Source organism: Cebus imitator, unplaced genomic scaffold (assembly GCF_001604975.1).
Source record: "Cebus imitator isolate Cc_AM_T3 unplaced genomic scaffold, Cebus_imitator-1.0 Scaffold161, whole genome shotgun sequence".
In the NCBI taxonomy this organism is placed as follows: Eukaryota; Metazoa; Chordata; class Mammalia; order Primates; family Cebidae; genus Cebus; species Cebus imitator.
Window position 1 is genome coordinate 1,913,122 of NW_016107476.1, and position 14,878 is coordinate 1,927,999.

At 36.4% G+C, this 14,878-nt stretch overlaps 1 protein-coding gene across 1 annotated transcript in view; it reads right to left on the reverse strand.

The window, feature by feature from the left end:
- ATRNL1 (attractin like 1) overlaps nt 1-14,878 on the reverse strand; it is an 829,354-nt gene that overhangs the window by 662,498 nt on the left and 151,978 nt on the right. The window contains 3 exon segments of the mRNA XM_017543810.2: nt 10,329-10,447; nt 11,760-11,968; nt 13,480-13,564. Of these exon segments, the coding sequence (XP_017399299.1) occupies nt 10,329-10,447; nt 11,760-11,968; nt 13,480-13,564 (413 nt within the window).

Here is a 14,878-nt window from a genome sequence, read left to right on the forward strand (position 1 = left end):
GGGGTTTCACCATGTTGACCAGGATGGTCTCCATCTCTTGACCTCGTGATCCACCCGCCTCGGCCTCCCAAAGTGCTGGGATTACAGGCTTGAGCCACCGCGCCTGGCCAGTTTTACTAGTTTTATGTCAATCTTTAGAATAACAATGGAAACAGAGTGTCCATCCAAATTACTGCTCTTCATTAAGAAAAATGTAGTCATTAATTGATACTAAATAAATACAAAAAATGAAATTATATTTCAATTACACATACAGCCAAGTTAATCAATGGTAGGAGGAAGCAATCATTCTGAAACATAACTGGCATTTTTGGCCTAATGAATCAGGCACACATTAGTAAACAATCAGTAGTAACCACTGCTCTACTGATCTTTAATATATTGAAATGTAAATTTTAAGTGAAAATATGTGAGAATAAAGCCTGCTGTTTGACCTATTAGAGCACAAAATATGCAACCTGCAGTAAATATGGTTAACTAATGAAATCGGCTATCAATGCACATTATCTAGACTGAAATCCCAAAGACCTCTCTATATCCATTAACATTTGGTTTAGCTTAATCACCAGAGATTCTGATAAAACTGTGTAAAGGGCACATTACATCAAACTCTAAATTACCATCTGCTCTCTTGCACTATCTCACCCAATGCTTTCCTTGTTTTTTCTTTTTTTTTTTTTTGAGACAGAGTCTTGTGTTGTCGCCAGGCGCCTGGCTGGGGTGCAATGGCGCAATCTCAGCTTGCTGCAATCTCCGCTTCCTGGGTTTAAGCAATTCTCCTGCCTCAGCCTCCCGAGTAGCTAGGACTACAAGCACACGCCACCACGCCCAGCTAATTTTTGTGGTTTTTAGAAGAGACGAGGTTTCGCCATGTGGGCCAGGATGGTCTCAATCTCTTGGCCTAGTGATCCACCCTCCTCAGCCTCCCAAAGTGCTGGGATTACAGGCATGAGCCACTGTGCCCGGCCGCTTTCCATGTTAACACATCATCATCAAAAATAAAATGTAAAGCAAAATACCACTTTATAAATGCATGATAGCAATTTGCATAATACAATTTTTAAGATACATTTGTTTACACTCAGTTATGTTGTATTTTCACATGCAAATGTCTGTCGTGGACTGAATGTTTGCATCCTCCAAAATTCATATTTTGAAACCCAATCAAAATGTGATGTTATTAGGAGGTGCAACTTTTGGAAGGTGATTTAGTCATAATGGTAGAGTCCTCATATATGGGATTAACACCATTGTAAAGAGCTGAAGACCTAAGAGCTCTCTTCTACCAGGTGAGGAAGCAGTGAAAAGACATCTTCTGTGAACTGGAAAGTAGGCCGTCACCAGACACAAATCTACTAGCACCTAGATCTTGGACTTCCCAGCCTCCAGAATGGTGAGAAATAAATTTCTGTTGTTTATAAGCCACCTAGTTTATAGTATTTTATTGTAACAACCTTAAAGAATTAAAGACAATTTCTAAAAATGAATTAACTCAGGGCTATCCAACAAAGCTTAAAATCTGAGTTGAAAACTGCAATTTTTAACTAATAACATTTTCCATTTTAGTCCTGTGGTTAACTTAATATTTCAACTTGACCAGGACACAGGACACACCTATTTGGATATATATTATTTCTGAGTCGGTATGTAAGACTGTTTCTAAATGAGATTAGCATTTGAGTTAATCAACTGAATTAAGTCAAATGCCCTCCCCAGTGTGGGTGAGCATCATTCAATCCCTTGAGGGCCTCAACAAAACAAAAAGGTAAAGGTAAGAAAAATTTTCTCTCTCTGCCTGAGACATCGGTCTTCTGACTTTGAACATGGCTTAACATAGTGGATGCATCTGGTTTTCAGGCCTTTGGAGTTGGACTAAAATTTATACCACTGTCTTTCCTAGGTCTCCAGTTTGTAAGCAACAGATCATGATACTTTGTAGCTTCCTTAACTGTGTGAGCCAATTCCTTATAATAAATCTCATGATAGATGGATGGATGAAAGATAGGTAGGTAGGTAGGTAGATAGGTAGGTAGGTAGGCAGATAGATAGATAGATAGATAGATAGATAGATAGATAGATGATAGATAGATTAAATTTTGGTAGCCAGAATGGTTCTAGTGGAACAGAATTACTGGGGTTTCTGGAACTGGCTCACTAATCTGACTGGATTTAAAGATACTAATGACTCTATTTCCAGTAGAAAGACAGCACTAATAATCCATAGCTTGAACTAGTAATAGATACGTAAATTATTGGCACCAGATATTCCTAATCAACCACTTAAAAGAGACTGAGTGATTTTGTATATGACAGGACACTTTCAAACATTTCTGGAAAACTAACCAATATGGGATTGGCTATTTTCCCCTAAGTCACTACACAAAGTGGTCAAAGGAAGGATGAACTTAGGCATTCAAATTACCAGCTCAAGCTCATATGAGCGACCTGAGGCATGTATGTGTGCCCTGAAGGAGATTTGTGTCTCCTGCAGCTCCAGGGCTGAGACTGCTAAAGATCAAATGCAGGATATCATATTGCCACTGGCTGAACTATATCTTGAACTCTGATTCTCACAAGATATCTGCTATTAAAGTGAGGGCAGTGATTGGGAAAGAATGAGATCTTGTAAACTGGGATGGAGATGAGTGGGAAGAGCCTGAGAAAGCTGGTGAAATTGAGCCCCCTAAATTCTAATGGGTCTTCTTTGCCAATGGAAGAGGTCTCCCCATCCCCAGTCGAAGTGGCCTTTACACCCCTAGAAAAAACAACCTTCCTACCCCCAGAGATAGCATCCTTCCCACCGTTAGTAGTATTGGCCTTTCTACCTCTGTATGAGGGGATCAACCATACCTGCCAGAGGAAACTGTAATGGCTTCCCCAGAGGCAGCTGCTATGCAGGACAATGATGGCTCTCCTCAGAACCCACCCTCATCACCGCTCTTTGCTCTAGATCTATAACTAGACTTAAGACCCAGCAGATCCGTAAAGGTTAGGTTCAAAGGGTAACCCTTGAGGAATTACATTACACTCCAAAAGAACTACTTGAGTTTTCTAATTTATACAGACAGAAATCTAGGAAATATGTATGAGAATGGATAGTAAAAGTGTGGGGAAATGATAGAAGAAACATAAAGTTGGATCAGGCAAAATTTATTGATATGAGCTCACTAAGCAGAAATTATGCATTTAATGTTATAGCTTGGAGAGTTAGAAAGGGTTTGTTTGTTTTGTTGGCTAAAACGTAGACAAAATGGTGGCTCATACTGAGTGATCTGAAAATGCTGGATCTGTCTTGGTTTAATATAGAAAACATTTAATAGCCTAGGGAGATTGGAATGTTAGAGTGGATTTGTCCTTTAAGGTCTGCTCACCCTCACTGAGAGAGTCCAGAAGATACACTTTTCACCAATACTTAAATGAATAAATTTGTGAGAGGAGCCCTGGCATCTCTGAAAAGCTCCATGATTGCTCTTCTATATATGCCTGGCCTTGCAGTAGGAAGTGCAGCCACTGAATTGGGAAACATAAATGCAATAGGAATAATTGGATCTGGGGTGGCAGGGGCCAGGTAGCAGCACTCAACTACCAAAGGCAAGGTAGGTGTGGTTACTATGATGAACAGCAGAGTTAAAGCAGCAATCAGAATAGTCTGACTTGCTTACATCTATGGCATTGGTGAGTTGAGCATGAGGTTGCTCCTAGAAGTAAAATACATAGAAATCCTACTAAATTCCTAATTGATTTGTATAAGCAGAAAACTTATAAGTAAAGAAAACTCTAGCCTGAATCATAAATACAGAGAGTCACAGTTCCTCAACTAAGTTCCAGAATTGAGTCAGTTTACAGAGCCATAAGACCTTGAATGAAGGGAATGCTGGATCCCCTAAGGAAGGACCTAAATATACCACCAAAAAGGTATACTGTTCGTCTTTCGCCTTGCCTTTCCCAAAGGTACCTATGGCCTTTACCAAAGTAACTGTGCACTGGAGAAAGTGAAATAATAAGTACTAGATGCTGGTTCTGAACTGACATTAATTCCAGGAGACCTAAAACATCACGGTGGGCCACCAGTTAGAGCCTTATGACTGCCAGATGATCAGTGGAGTTCAGGTCCCTCTCACAGTGGGCTCACTGGGTCCCAAACCCATCCTGTGGCCATTTTCCCAGTTCCAGAATGCATAATTGGAACAGACATACTCAGGAGCTGAAAAAAAAAAACCCACACTGAATCTCTGATCTGCAGAGTGAGGACAATTATAGAGGGAAAGACAAGAAGAAGCCACTAGAACAGCCTCTATGTAGAAAAATGGTACGCCAAAAGCAATACTCCATTCCTGGAGGGACTGCAAAGATTAGTGCCACAATCAAGGACTTAAAGGATGCAGAGGTGCTAATTCCTTCCATATTCCCATCAAATTTGCCTATTTAGTCTAAGTAGAAGACAGACGGATCTTGGAGAATACAAATGAATTATCATAAGCTTAACTGAGTGGTAACACCAATTGTAACTGCCCTTATCAGATGTGGTTTCATTGCTTGGGCAACTAACACATTCCCTGGCAGCTGGTAAGCAGCTATACATCTGGCAAATGCTTTTTTCTTGAAGCTTGTTTGTAAAGACCACTAGAAGCAGTTTGTTTTCAGCTGGCAATGGTAGCAATGCACCTTCACTGTTCTGCCTCAGGAGTATACCAACTCTCCACTCCTATGTAATAATTTAGTTCTCAGGAATTTAACAGCCTTTCCATTCCACAAGATATTACACTGATCCATAATATTGATAACATCACAGATTGGACCTAGTGAGCAGGGATGTAGCAACTACTCTAGACTTATTAATAAGATACTTGTGTGTCAGAGGTTGGGAAATAAATTCAACTAAAATTCAGGCGCTTCTACCTCAGTGAAATTTCTAGGGGTCTAGTGGTATGGGGCATGTCAAGATATCCTTTTCAAAGGTGAATGTTAAGTTGTTGCCTCTGGCCTCTCCTATAACCAAAGGAAAAAAGAAGGAGAATGCCTAATAGGCCTCTTTGGATTTTGAAGGTAATGCACTCCTCATTAGGGTGTATTACTTTGACCAATTTACGAAGTGGTCCAAAAAGCTGCTAATTCCAAGTAGATCTCAGAATAAAAGAGGGCTCTGCAACAGGTCCAGACTACTGTCCAAAATACTCTGCCACTTGGACTACATGATCCTGCAGATGCAATGTTGCTTGAAATATCAGTGGCAGACAGGATGCTGTTTGGAGCCTTTGGCAGGCCCAAATCATAGTACAGACCCTTAGGATTACATAGCAAAACATCACCAACCTCTGCCAATAACTATTCTACTTTTTCAGAAACAGCTCTTAGTCTGCTGCTGGGCCTTAGTAGAAACTGAGTGTTTAACCATGGGCCACCAAATTATCATGTGATTTCAGCCCATCATGAACTGGGTGTTAGCTGACCCACCAACCCATAAAGTTTGGTATGCACAGTGGCAGTCTATCATCAAATAAAAGTAATATATACATGATCAGGCTCAAGCAGCCTCTGAAGGCACAACTAAGTTACATGAAGAAGAGGTCCAAATGCCCATAATCCCCACTGGTGCCACACTGCCTTCTCTCTCCCAGTCTGCATCTATGGCTTCATGAGAAGCTCCCTAGACCACCTGACAGAGGAAGAGAAGACTCTGGTTTCATTTGCAGATGGTTCTGCACGATATGCAGGCACCACCCAAAAGTGGACAGCTAAAGCACTGATGCCCCTTCCTGGGACCTCCCTGAAGTACAGTAGTGAAAGGAAATCTTCCCAGTGGGTAAAACTTCAAGCAGTGTACCTCATTGTTCATTCTGTTTGGAAGAAGAAATGGCCAGATGTGCAATTATGTACAGATTCATGGGCTGTGGCCAATGGTTTGTCTGGATGGCCAGAAACTTGGAAGAAACATGATTGGAAAATTGGTGACAAAAAAATTTGTGGAAAAGGGATGTGGACAGACCTCTCTGAATGGCAAATAAGTGAAGATATTTGTATGCAGTGTAAATGTTCACCCAAAGATGACATCAGCAAAAGAGTATTTTAATAATCACATGGATAAGATGACCACTTCTGTGGACACCAATAGGCTTTCTTCCCTAGCCACTCATGTCATCACCCAATGGATTCATGGACAAAGTAGCCCTGGTGGCTAGGATGGAGATTATGCATGGGCTTAGCAAACTGGACTTCCATCCACCAAGGCCAACCTGGCTATGACCACAGCTGAGTACTCAATATGCCAGTAGCAAAAACCAACACTGAGTTCCTGATATGGCACCATCCCCCTAGGTAATCAGCCAGCTACCTGGAGGCAGGTTGATACAGCTTCTATCAGGGAAAGGGAAGCATTTCGTTTTTATTGGAACAGACACTTATTCTGGCTACAGATTTGCCTTCCTTGCAAATAATGCTTCTGCCAAAACTCCCATCAGGAAACTTACAGAATGCTTTCTCCACTATCATGGTATTTCACACAGCATTGCTTCTGACCAAGGAACTCCTATCACAGCACATGAAGGACAGCAATGGGCCTATGCTCACTGGTCTTATCATGTTCCCTGTAATTGTCAAGCAATTTATTTCATAAAACAGTGGAATGGGCTTTTGATGATTCAGTTACAGTGCCAGCTACATAGTAATACCTTGCAAGGCTGAGAGAAGGGTTCTCCAGAAAGCTGTGTATGCTCTGAGTCAGCAACCAATATATGCTCTTTCTCTGACAGCCAACATTTATGGGTCCAAGAATCAAGGGGTGGAAATGGGAGTGGCACTCACAATTTCCCCTAGTAATTCATTAGGAATTTTTTTTTCCTGTTCCTGTGACCTTATTCTTTGCTGAACTAGATGTCTTAATTCCAGAGGAAGGAATGCTTTTTAGGAAGCACAACACATGATTCCATAGAAATGAACATTAATACTGCCACTTGATCACTTTGGGTTCCTTATGCCTCTAAATCATCGGTCAAAAAAGAGTTACTGTGCTGGTTGGGGTGACTGCTTCTAGTACAGGAGAACTGAACTGCTACTTCACACAGGAGGCTAGGAAAAATATGTCTAGAATACAGGAGATCCCTTATGGCATCTTTTGATATTACCTACCCTACCCTGTGTGTTAAGCCATTCTTGCAATGCTATAAAGGAATACTTGAAATTGGGTAATTCGTTAAGAAAAACAAGGTTTAGCTGGCTTACAGTTCTGCAAGCTTTAGAGGAAATGTGGCACCAGCATCTACTCTGCTTCTGGAGAGGCTTCAGGGAGCTTTTACTCATGGCAGAAGGCAAAGTAGCGGCAAGCGGCTCACATGGCAGAACATGAGCAAGAGAGAGAGCGGAGGTGGAGATGCCACACACTTTTAAACAACCAGATCTCAAATGAACCCAGAGCGAGAGCTCACTTATCAACAAAGGGATGGCCCAAGCCATTCATAAAGGATCCACTCCTGTGATGCAAACACCTCCCACCAAGCCCCACCTACAAGACTGGGGACTACATTTCAACAGAGATTTGGGCAAACATCCAAATTATATTACCCTGTGATTAAGATCAATGGAAAACTACAACATTCTAATTCAAGCAGGACTATAATAAGGAATGACCCTTCAAGAATGAAGGTTTGAATCACCCCAACAGATTAAAAAAACCACAAGCAGGTAAGGTGTTTGCTGAAGGCAATGGAAATACAGAATGGTTAGGTAAGAATACAGTTATAAATACTAGCTACAAGCACATGATCAGTTATAGAAATAAGGACTTAACTGTATTTTCTCCTTATTTTGTTAACAATACATCTCTGTGTGTGTGTGTGTGTGTGTGTGTGTGTGTGTGTGAGAGAGAGAGAGAGAGAAATATCTTTGCTTTCTTTCCTCTCTTATTCCCTTATGTAACATAAGATGTTTATGTCAAGATTTAAGTACTGTTGATTTTACATAGTATTTAAGTTATGGGATATCAAGGAGAGGAGTAAACAGCATTCAAGGACTTTACCTCCTTTTCTAGGGAAGATATTGATGTGTTTCTCAGTTGTACATGGGATGCTTGTATCACGTTAGGGAGAATTCTGATCATGTGATTACCTTCATTTGAAGATTAAGTATGGTTTATGTAGCTATGTATAGGTGCCAAGTTGACAAGGGGTAGATTTGTAATGGTTAATTTTATGTGCCAAGTTTTCCAAGACATGGGGTAGCCATATATTTGGCTAAGCATTATTCCTGGATATGTCTGTGGGGAGGTTCTGGATGAGACTGAATTGGTAAACTGAGCAAAGTAAAATGCTCTCCCTATCGTGCATGAGCATCATCCAATCCATTGAGGGCCTGAAAGAACAAAAAAACAGAGGAACAAGAATTTCCCCTCTCTGCCTTTTCCTGCTCTTGTACTGGGACTTACACAATCTGCACTCCTGGTTCTCAAGCCTCCATACGTGGAGTGGAATTTACATTGTCAACTTTCCTCAGTCTTCAGGGGTCTTCAGTTTGCAGATAGCAGATCCATAAGCCAATTTCTTATATTAAATCTCATTTTATATACATTTAACATATATATATATATATATAAAAGTGTGTGTACATGTGCGTATATATGTATATAAATATATATAGATTCTGTTTCTCTAAAGAACTGTAACACAAGTGCCTGATTCCCATGTCTTATTTTATTTAACTCCCATGTCCACTAAACTAACTCCCATTAGATGAATATTAACCAAAATCTTAAAATGTTATTTAAATTTTCAAAGTATAACCATGTTTTAATAATGTTAAAACTCAAATAAAATTAAAGTATATCTTGTTATTAAAACAACATGTATCCTTGGAAAATATGTAACAGAATATGTATGAAAGCAAAAGGGTTCAATCTAATGAGACAGTAACTGAAAATTTCCCTCCATTTTAAGTTTTGAATATTATTTTAGATTAAATCATAAAACTTATGTTTTCAATTATTAATTAGCAGAGAAATTTTTAAAATTATACAACCAAATTTTACTTAGTTTCAATTTCCTTTTCTTTGCCTTTTACATCCACTTGCTATCTTGAAAAACAAGTAGATACTTTCCTTAATAAAAATTCAGAGAAAGAAAAAATAATATATTCAGTTGGAAATATGTATGCACATTTTTTTTTACTTAATCTATAGGCCCATAGAAGAATCTTGAGGCTAGGCACAGTGGCTCCTGCCTGTAATCCCAGCACTTTGGGAGGTTGAAGTGGGCACATCATTTGAGGCTAGGAATTTAAGACGAGACTGGCCAACACAGTGAAACCCTGTCTCTACTAAAAACACAAAAATTAGCCAGGCATGGTGGTGCTTGCCTATAATCCCAGCTACTCAGGAGGCTGAGGCACCAGAATCGCTTGAGCTCAGGAGGTGGCAGTTGCAGTAAGCCAAGATCATGCCACTGCACTGTAGCCTGGGCGACAGAAGCTCTGTCTCAAAAAAAAAAAAAAATACTACTTTTTAAATTTTTTCCTTTCAATTTATTTTTATCTTCTATAAAACATAGAATGTTTAGCTGCTACCACTTAAAATCTTAATTTTTGCTGCTCTTAATCCATTTTCATCAGCCATAAATATTTGTAAGTTTTTTTTTTATTCAACAGTGTATAGAACAGCCCTCTCACAATAAATAATTACAGGGCTTAAAATGTCCATAGTGCGAAAACTCTACTTTAGATGAAGAAAGACTTTTTAAAAACCTATAAAATTGTAGAATGTTTAGCAGCATCCCTTACTTCTACCTATTAGATGCCAACAGCAGCTTCACAGTTGTGACAACCAAAATGTCTCTGCAAAATGTCCCCTGTGAGACAAAATTGCTTCAACTTGAGAACCACTAATGCATAGACAGTTAAAAGAGAAACTACTACTACCAACAGCTTAAGTTAAACTTACACACAAAGTGTGTAAACAAAGCACTAGACCACCCCATCAGTAATGCCTGTCTGTCAGGAATCCAATGGAAATTGCTTTAATACCTACCTATGTAATCTTATTTTCATCAGTACAGAAGACAACGTTTATAGTTACAGTCTTTTTAAAATCAGTTTTGAAAAAATGTTCCCAGTTTCATCCATGAAAAGAAGTAAAGGTGATGGATACAAAATGGAATCTAGACAGACAAATTTGAACAATAAACCCCAGTCTAACTTTACAATTTACCGAGAAGTGAATGATTCCCTATATACTTGCTAATGTCTTAATGTGTAAAGTGCTTTTTTGTACAGTGCTATTGAATGGTAAGCTAATGATCATAAAGCAGCAATGTTAACCACAGCACCATTTTCCCATAAATACTAACCATACTACAGTTACTGTTTGCCGAAATGCATTTCTTGTCGTCACACCATTGGCACCCATTTGTATTGGCAGTACAGCTGGCGCAATCTGCATATCTGTAACATCTGTCATCAGAAGCAGCTATAATACAAATGGGAGACAATATATCAGCACAAAAAAGAAAATCTTAACTCTTCTTAATTTACAATATCTATTTAAGAATAATTAAGAATCACTCAGACATTTTTTAACCAAAGAAATGACCTTGAATTTCAAAGTAAGTTTTCTGAAGATTAAGACTTCTTTGTAGTTCAATTGTGTTTACAGGATTTTAAGAATCTTTTGCCCCCATTATAATTATTCAATATACAAGGATCCTACAGCCTTTTTAAATTCACACATTTTGGGCCGGGCACAGTAGCTCACGCCTGCAATTCCAGAACTTTGAAAAGCCAAGGCAGGCAGATCACTTGAGGTAAGGAGTTCGAGACCAGCCTGGCCAGCACAAAATCCCATCTCTACTAAAAATACAAAAATTAGCCAGTCATGGTGGCACATGCCTATAATTCCAGCTACTCAGGAAGCTGAGGCAGGGGAATTGCTTGAACCCAGGAGACAGAGGTTGATCACACCACTGCCCTCCAGTCTGGGTGACAGAGTGAGACACTGTCTCAAAAAATAAAATAAAATAGCATAAAATAAATAAATTCACACATTTTGGAGGTCAGAGGATTTACAGATATTTTACTGACCAAAGGGTATTATTAAACAAACAAAAGAAAACATCATAACAAATACTGTTTATCATTCTTTCTAAAGACACTTAAAGACGTCTGAATTAAGATAGATTAGCAAAACTTGAAAATACATTTATTAATTGTAGCCTCAAAAATATATAAAAATCCTCACCATTTAAAGAAAACCAAACAATATTTATCCAAATAATTAATTAGCTAGTTGGGTAATAATTAACTGGTAGCTTTTCATAAGTCTCACTTACCTATTCACCATTTTATAAGAAATATAAAACCAGATCATTAGTCATCAAATGCTAGAAAATTTTTTTTCTTATGGTATGGTTTGGCAATAATTCAGGAAGAAAAAAAATACCACATGGAAAATAAATTCTTTCATTATATTTCTTTGAATCTCACAGTGTTTCTTAGAAATGATGTATTGGAAAGCATTTTAAATGTATTAGAAAATAATTCACACATATGAGTATGTTACATATAAAATATTGATATGTATACTATATATACAGATTTCAAAAATAAAGCTAAAAACAGCTAATAAAGATATTAAATAATTCATCACTAGCTTCAAACATTAGAATTCCTAATTAGGATATTATAAATTTTTCCTTTCTGTAGCTACTAAAGTAATTCTTATAAGCAGCAGATACTTCTGTAGAAGAGAAATTTTGCTGCCAGAAAGAGGAAAAGAAATTTACCTGTTTTAGGAGGGCACTTTGCTCTAAGAATATTATTAGTATTCCCAGATTCCCAAGATTCACAGTGATTTTTATTCCAAACACATTTTATCCCTGGACCAGCATTTTTACAAAGTTCTTCATCTCTGAAAGCCTTGCAATTTGGAGGCTTGTATACAAGGATATCATTAAGGAGTACACTAGAAAATCCCCCAAATATATACATGGACCTATTAAAAACAAAACAATAATCTTAAAGAAATGTTATTAAAAGTCTCTATGATTTAGTTATAAAAATAAGCATAGGTTTAAATATACATTTTATGCTATTTTTAACTATTTCTGTTAGTACTGTTCTGTAAAATCATATTTCTAACATATAATATGATATAGAAACACCAGAGAAACTACTATATAATTTCTTGAAGACTTTTCAAATAAAATATGAAATATCTATAAATCTTAATGTATTAAGAAAACATTAAGCCTTCAAAACATGTTTTATTGTTAATGCAAGAAAGGAAACAAGGATTATATACAACATTGCTTTTGTCAGAAAAATAAGTATTGTTTTTAATAAAGTAGAAAACAATATTTAAAAAAATAATACCTACACATGGACAAGACACACTTTAGAACTACTATCTGGAATTATAATTTTTCAATATAGACACAATTTTGAAATTAGACACAGAGTACTTCTTATGATGTTTCATTCTTTTAAAACAAGAAGACAAAGAGTAAAATAATCAAAAAGATCTTTAAAATATCAGTTTGGAAAAAGAAGCCTAGGCAATCCTAAATTAACACCAACCAATGCCCAAAACATTTCAGAAGCCCTTAAGACAGCACTATTTTTTATCTCAAAAATATTATTAATAAATTTAATCAGTCAAAAAATACTTCAAGAATTATTTCATTATTTTAAAAGTAAAATAAAAATCAACCAGAGAACCCTAGAGGTTTTATGTTTCACAATTTTCATTTATTACTGTTTTGACAGCCAATTGATAACAGTTACACAGTTTAATTGTGGTTAAGTCATTTCATGGCAATAGTGGAGAACTTTTACATAATTGGGATAAGGTGGCAATAAATTGAACTTATAAAAAGGTCATCCTGATTTGCAAATGTTAAGCTACTAAATGAGCTAGCAGATTGTTTACTGTCACTGGATTCCAAATTACCAAATTTTTGTCATAGAAATACAAAAATTATATTAACTTAAATGGGGAAAGCAATGTAATGACCACGGGGTCCAATTTCCCAATGGATATAAGGATTTTAAGATCCAAAGAGGTTAAGAGACTTGTCAAAAATCACACATTTAATAAATGACAGAACTAAAATGAGAATCTAATTCTTCTCATTTTCCTTTTTCTCCTTGATAGAAATTTGGGACTAGTCTCTCTATCATTTCAATTCCATCTTTTTAAAAGAAGAGACATTCCTTATCTGATCTCTGGAAAAATAAAAGAAGGCAGGATGACTTAAAAGGGTATCTGTGGTTTTATCTCAGCACCTTTCCTTTAACTACTACCCTGTCCCTTAAATATATTAAACAAAAAAAGGGAAAAAGGATATGATTAACAAATCAAAATGTATTCTGTGGTAGAGCAGAGATACATAAAATCCAATACGATTAAGTGCCAATGATAATTTTCTAGAAGAATACCAGAATATGAGGATAGTATGACTGATATCCATGACTCTCTAAAAATTGGAAATGTGCTTCTTTTACCCATTAATGACTACTGCAGAGTGTCCAAATCGGTTGACATCTCTATGAAGATTTGGTTTGGGTAGTATTTTCCATTCGTCACAAGCTAGAAAAAAGAAAACAAAACAAATGAAATAAAAGAATAAATAAGACAAATAATATAAATAAATCACTGGGCAAATTAAAGATATACTATGTACAAGCAGGAGGCAAAAAAAAATTTTTTCATTAATTTTCCATGACCTACAACTTAGTGTAATTACTCAACTAGCATTATTCCCTAAATAAAAATAACTGTTGCCTAAAATTCTCATAAATAATTTTAAGTATAGGAGAACAAGAAAATGAAAGGAATGAACTTAAAGGTACTTTATATTGGAATATTTTTAAAGACATATCTTTATTAAATATACTGTGTAAAATATGAATGTCAGTATAGGGCATACCTATTTGAAAGTTAAATACTAAATCAAATATTACATGTATGCATACAAAAGTAATGGTATCTATAATGTTCACTGAAAGAATACCTAAAAATATAATCATCAGGATAAAATATTTAAATTACTTTAATGTTTTGATATTTCAAAAGAAAGGCTTTTTTATGTAGAAGGAAATTATCTTAATTGCAAAACTTCTAGATAAAAAATAAAAATCATAAAAATCCACAAACTATATAAAAACTATGGAAAGTAATTAAGAAAAATGTATACAATTTCAATACTAATTTCTTCCATACTACCGCTTCTTTTTTCACTTAGTTTATGAAATCTTGCTCTACAGAAAATTGGTCATATTTTTAGTTATGATCTGTACTTGTTTATTCAGTAAATTGAGATTTTAAAAATAATCTCTAATTTTCTTTTAAAGATTTTTCAGTTGGCTTTTACTATTTTGGTCTTCAATCTCTTTGGAACTTATTTTTGTATATGTGGTAAGCATCAAACTTAATTTTTCCCATCTACCATACTTTCCAGATATTTCCAAGTATATGTCCATGCACCAATTTTCCCAATTTTTGAACATTTATCCTTGACCTAACTTGTGCATCATTTAATTTCTGTATTGTTATAGTTCGCTTTTATTTTATCATTTTTAAATATATACATGTGGGAAGCTCAAAAGTCAAATATTTCTACAAGGCTTCTCTCTCACACACACATACACACAAAATCCACTGCCCCCTGTCTTCCCAAACATATTCCAGAATAATGGAGGTAAGCACTTTTAATTCTAAATAAATAGCTAGGAAGAGTTGTATTTTTTGTTTGTTTTTGTATTTTCATTTGTTCTAACTAGCATGCTTAGTTCCCACTTTCAGATAATTTGCCTGACTTCCTTCTTCAGAAGGTGAAGATTAAGCTCTTACACAGACTTACACACACATACTTCCTCTCCCTTCATTCTCCCTGTACGTTTA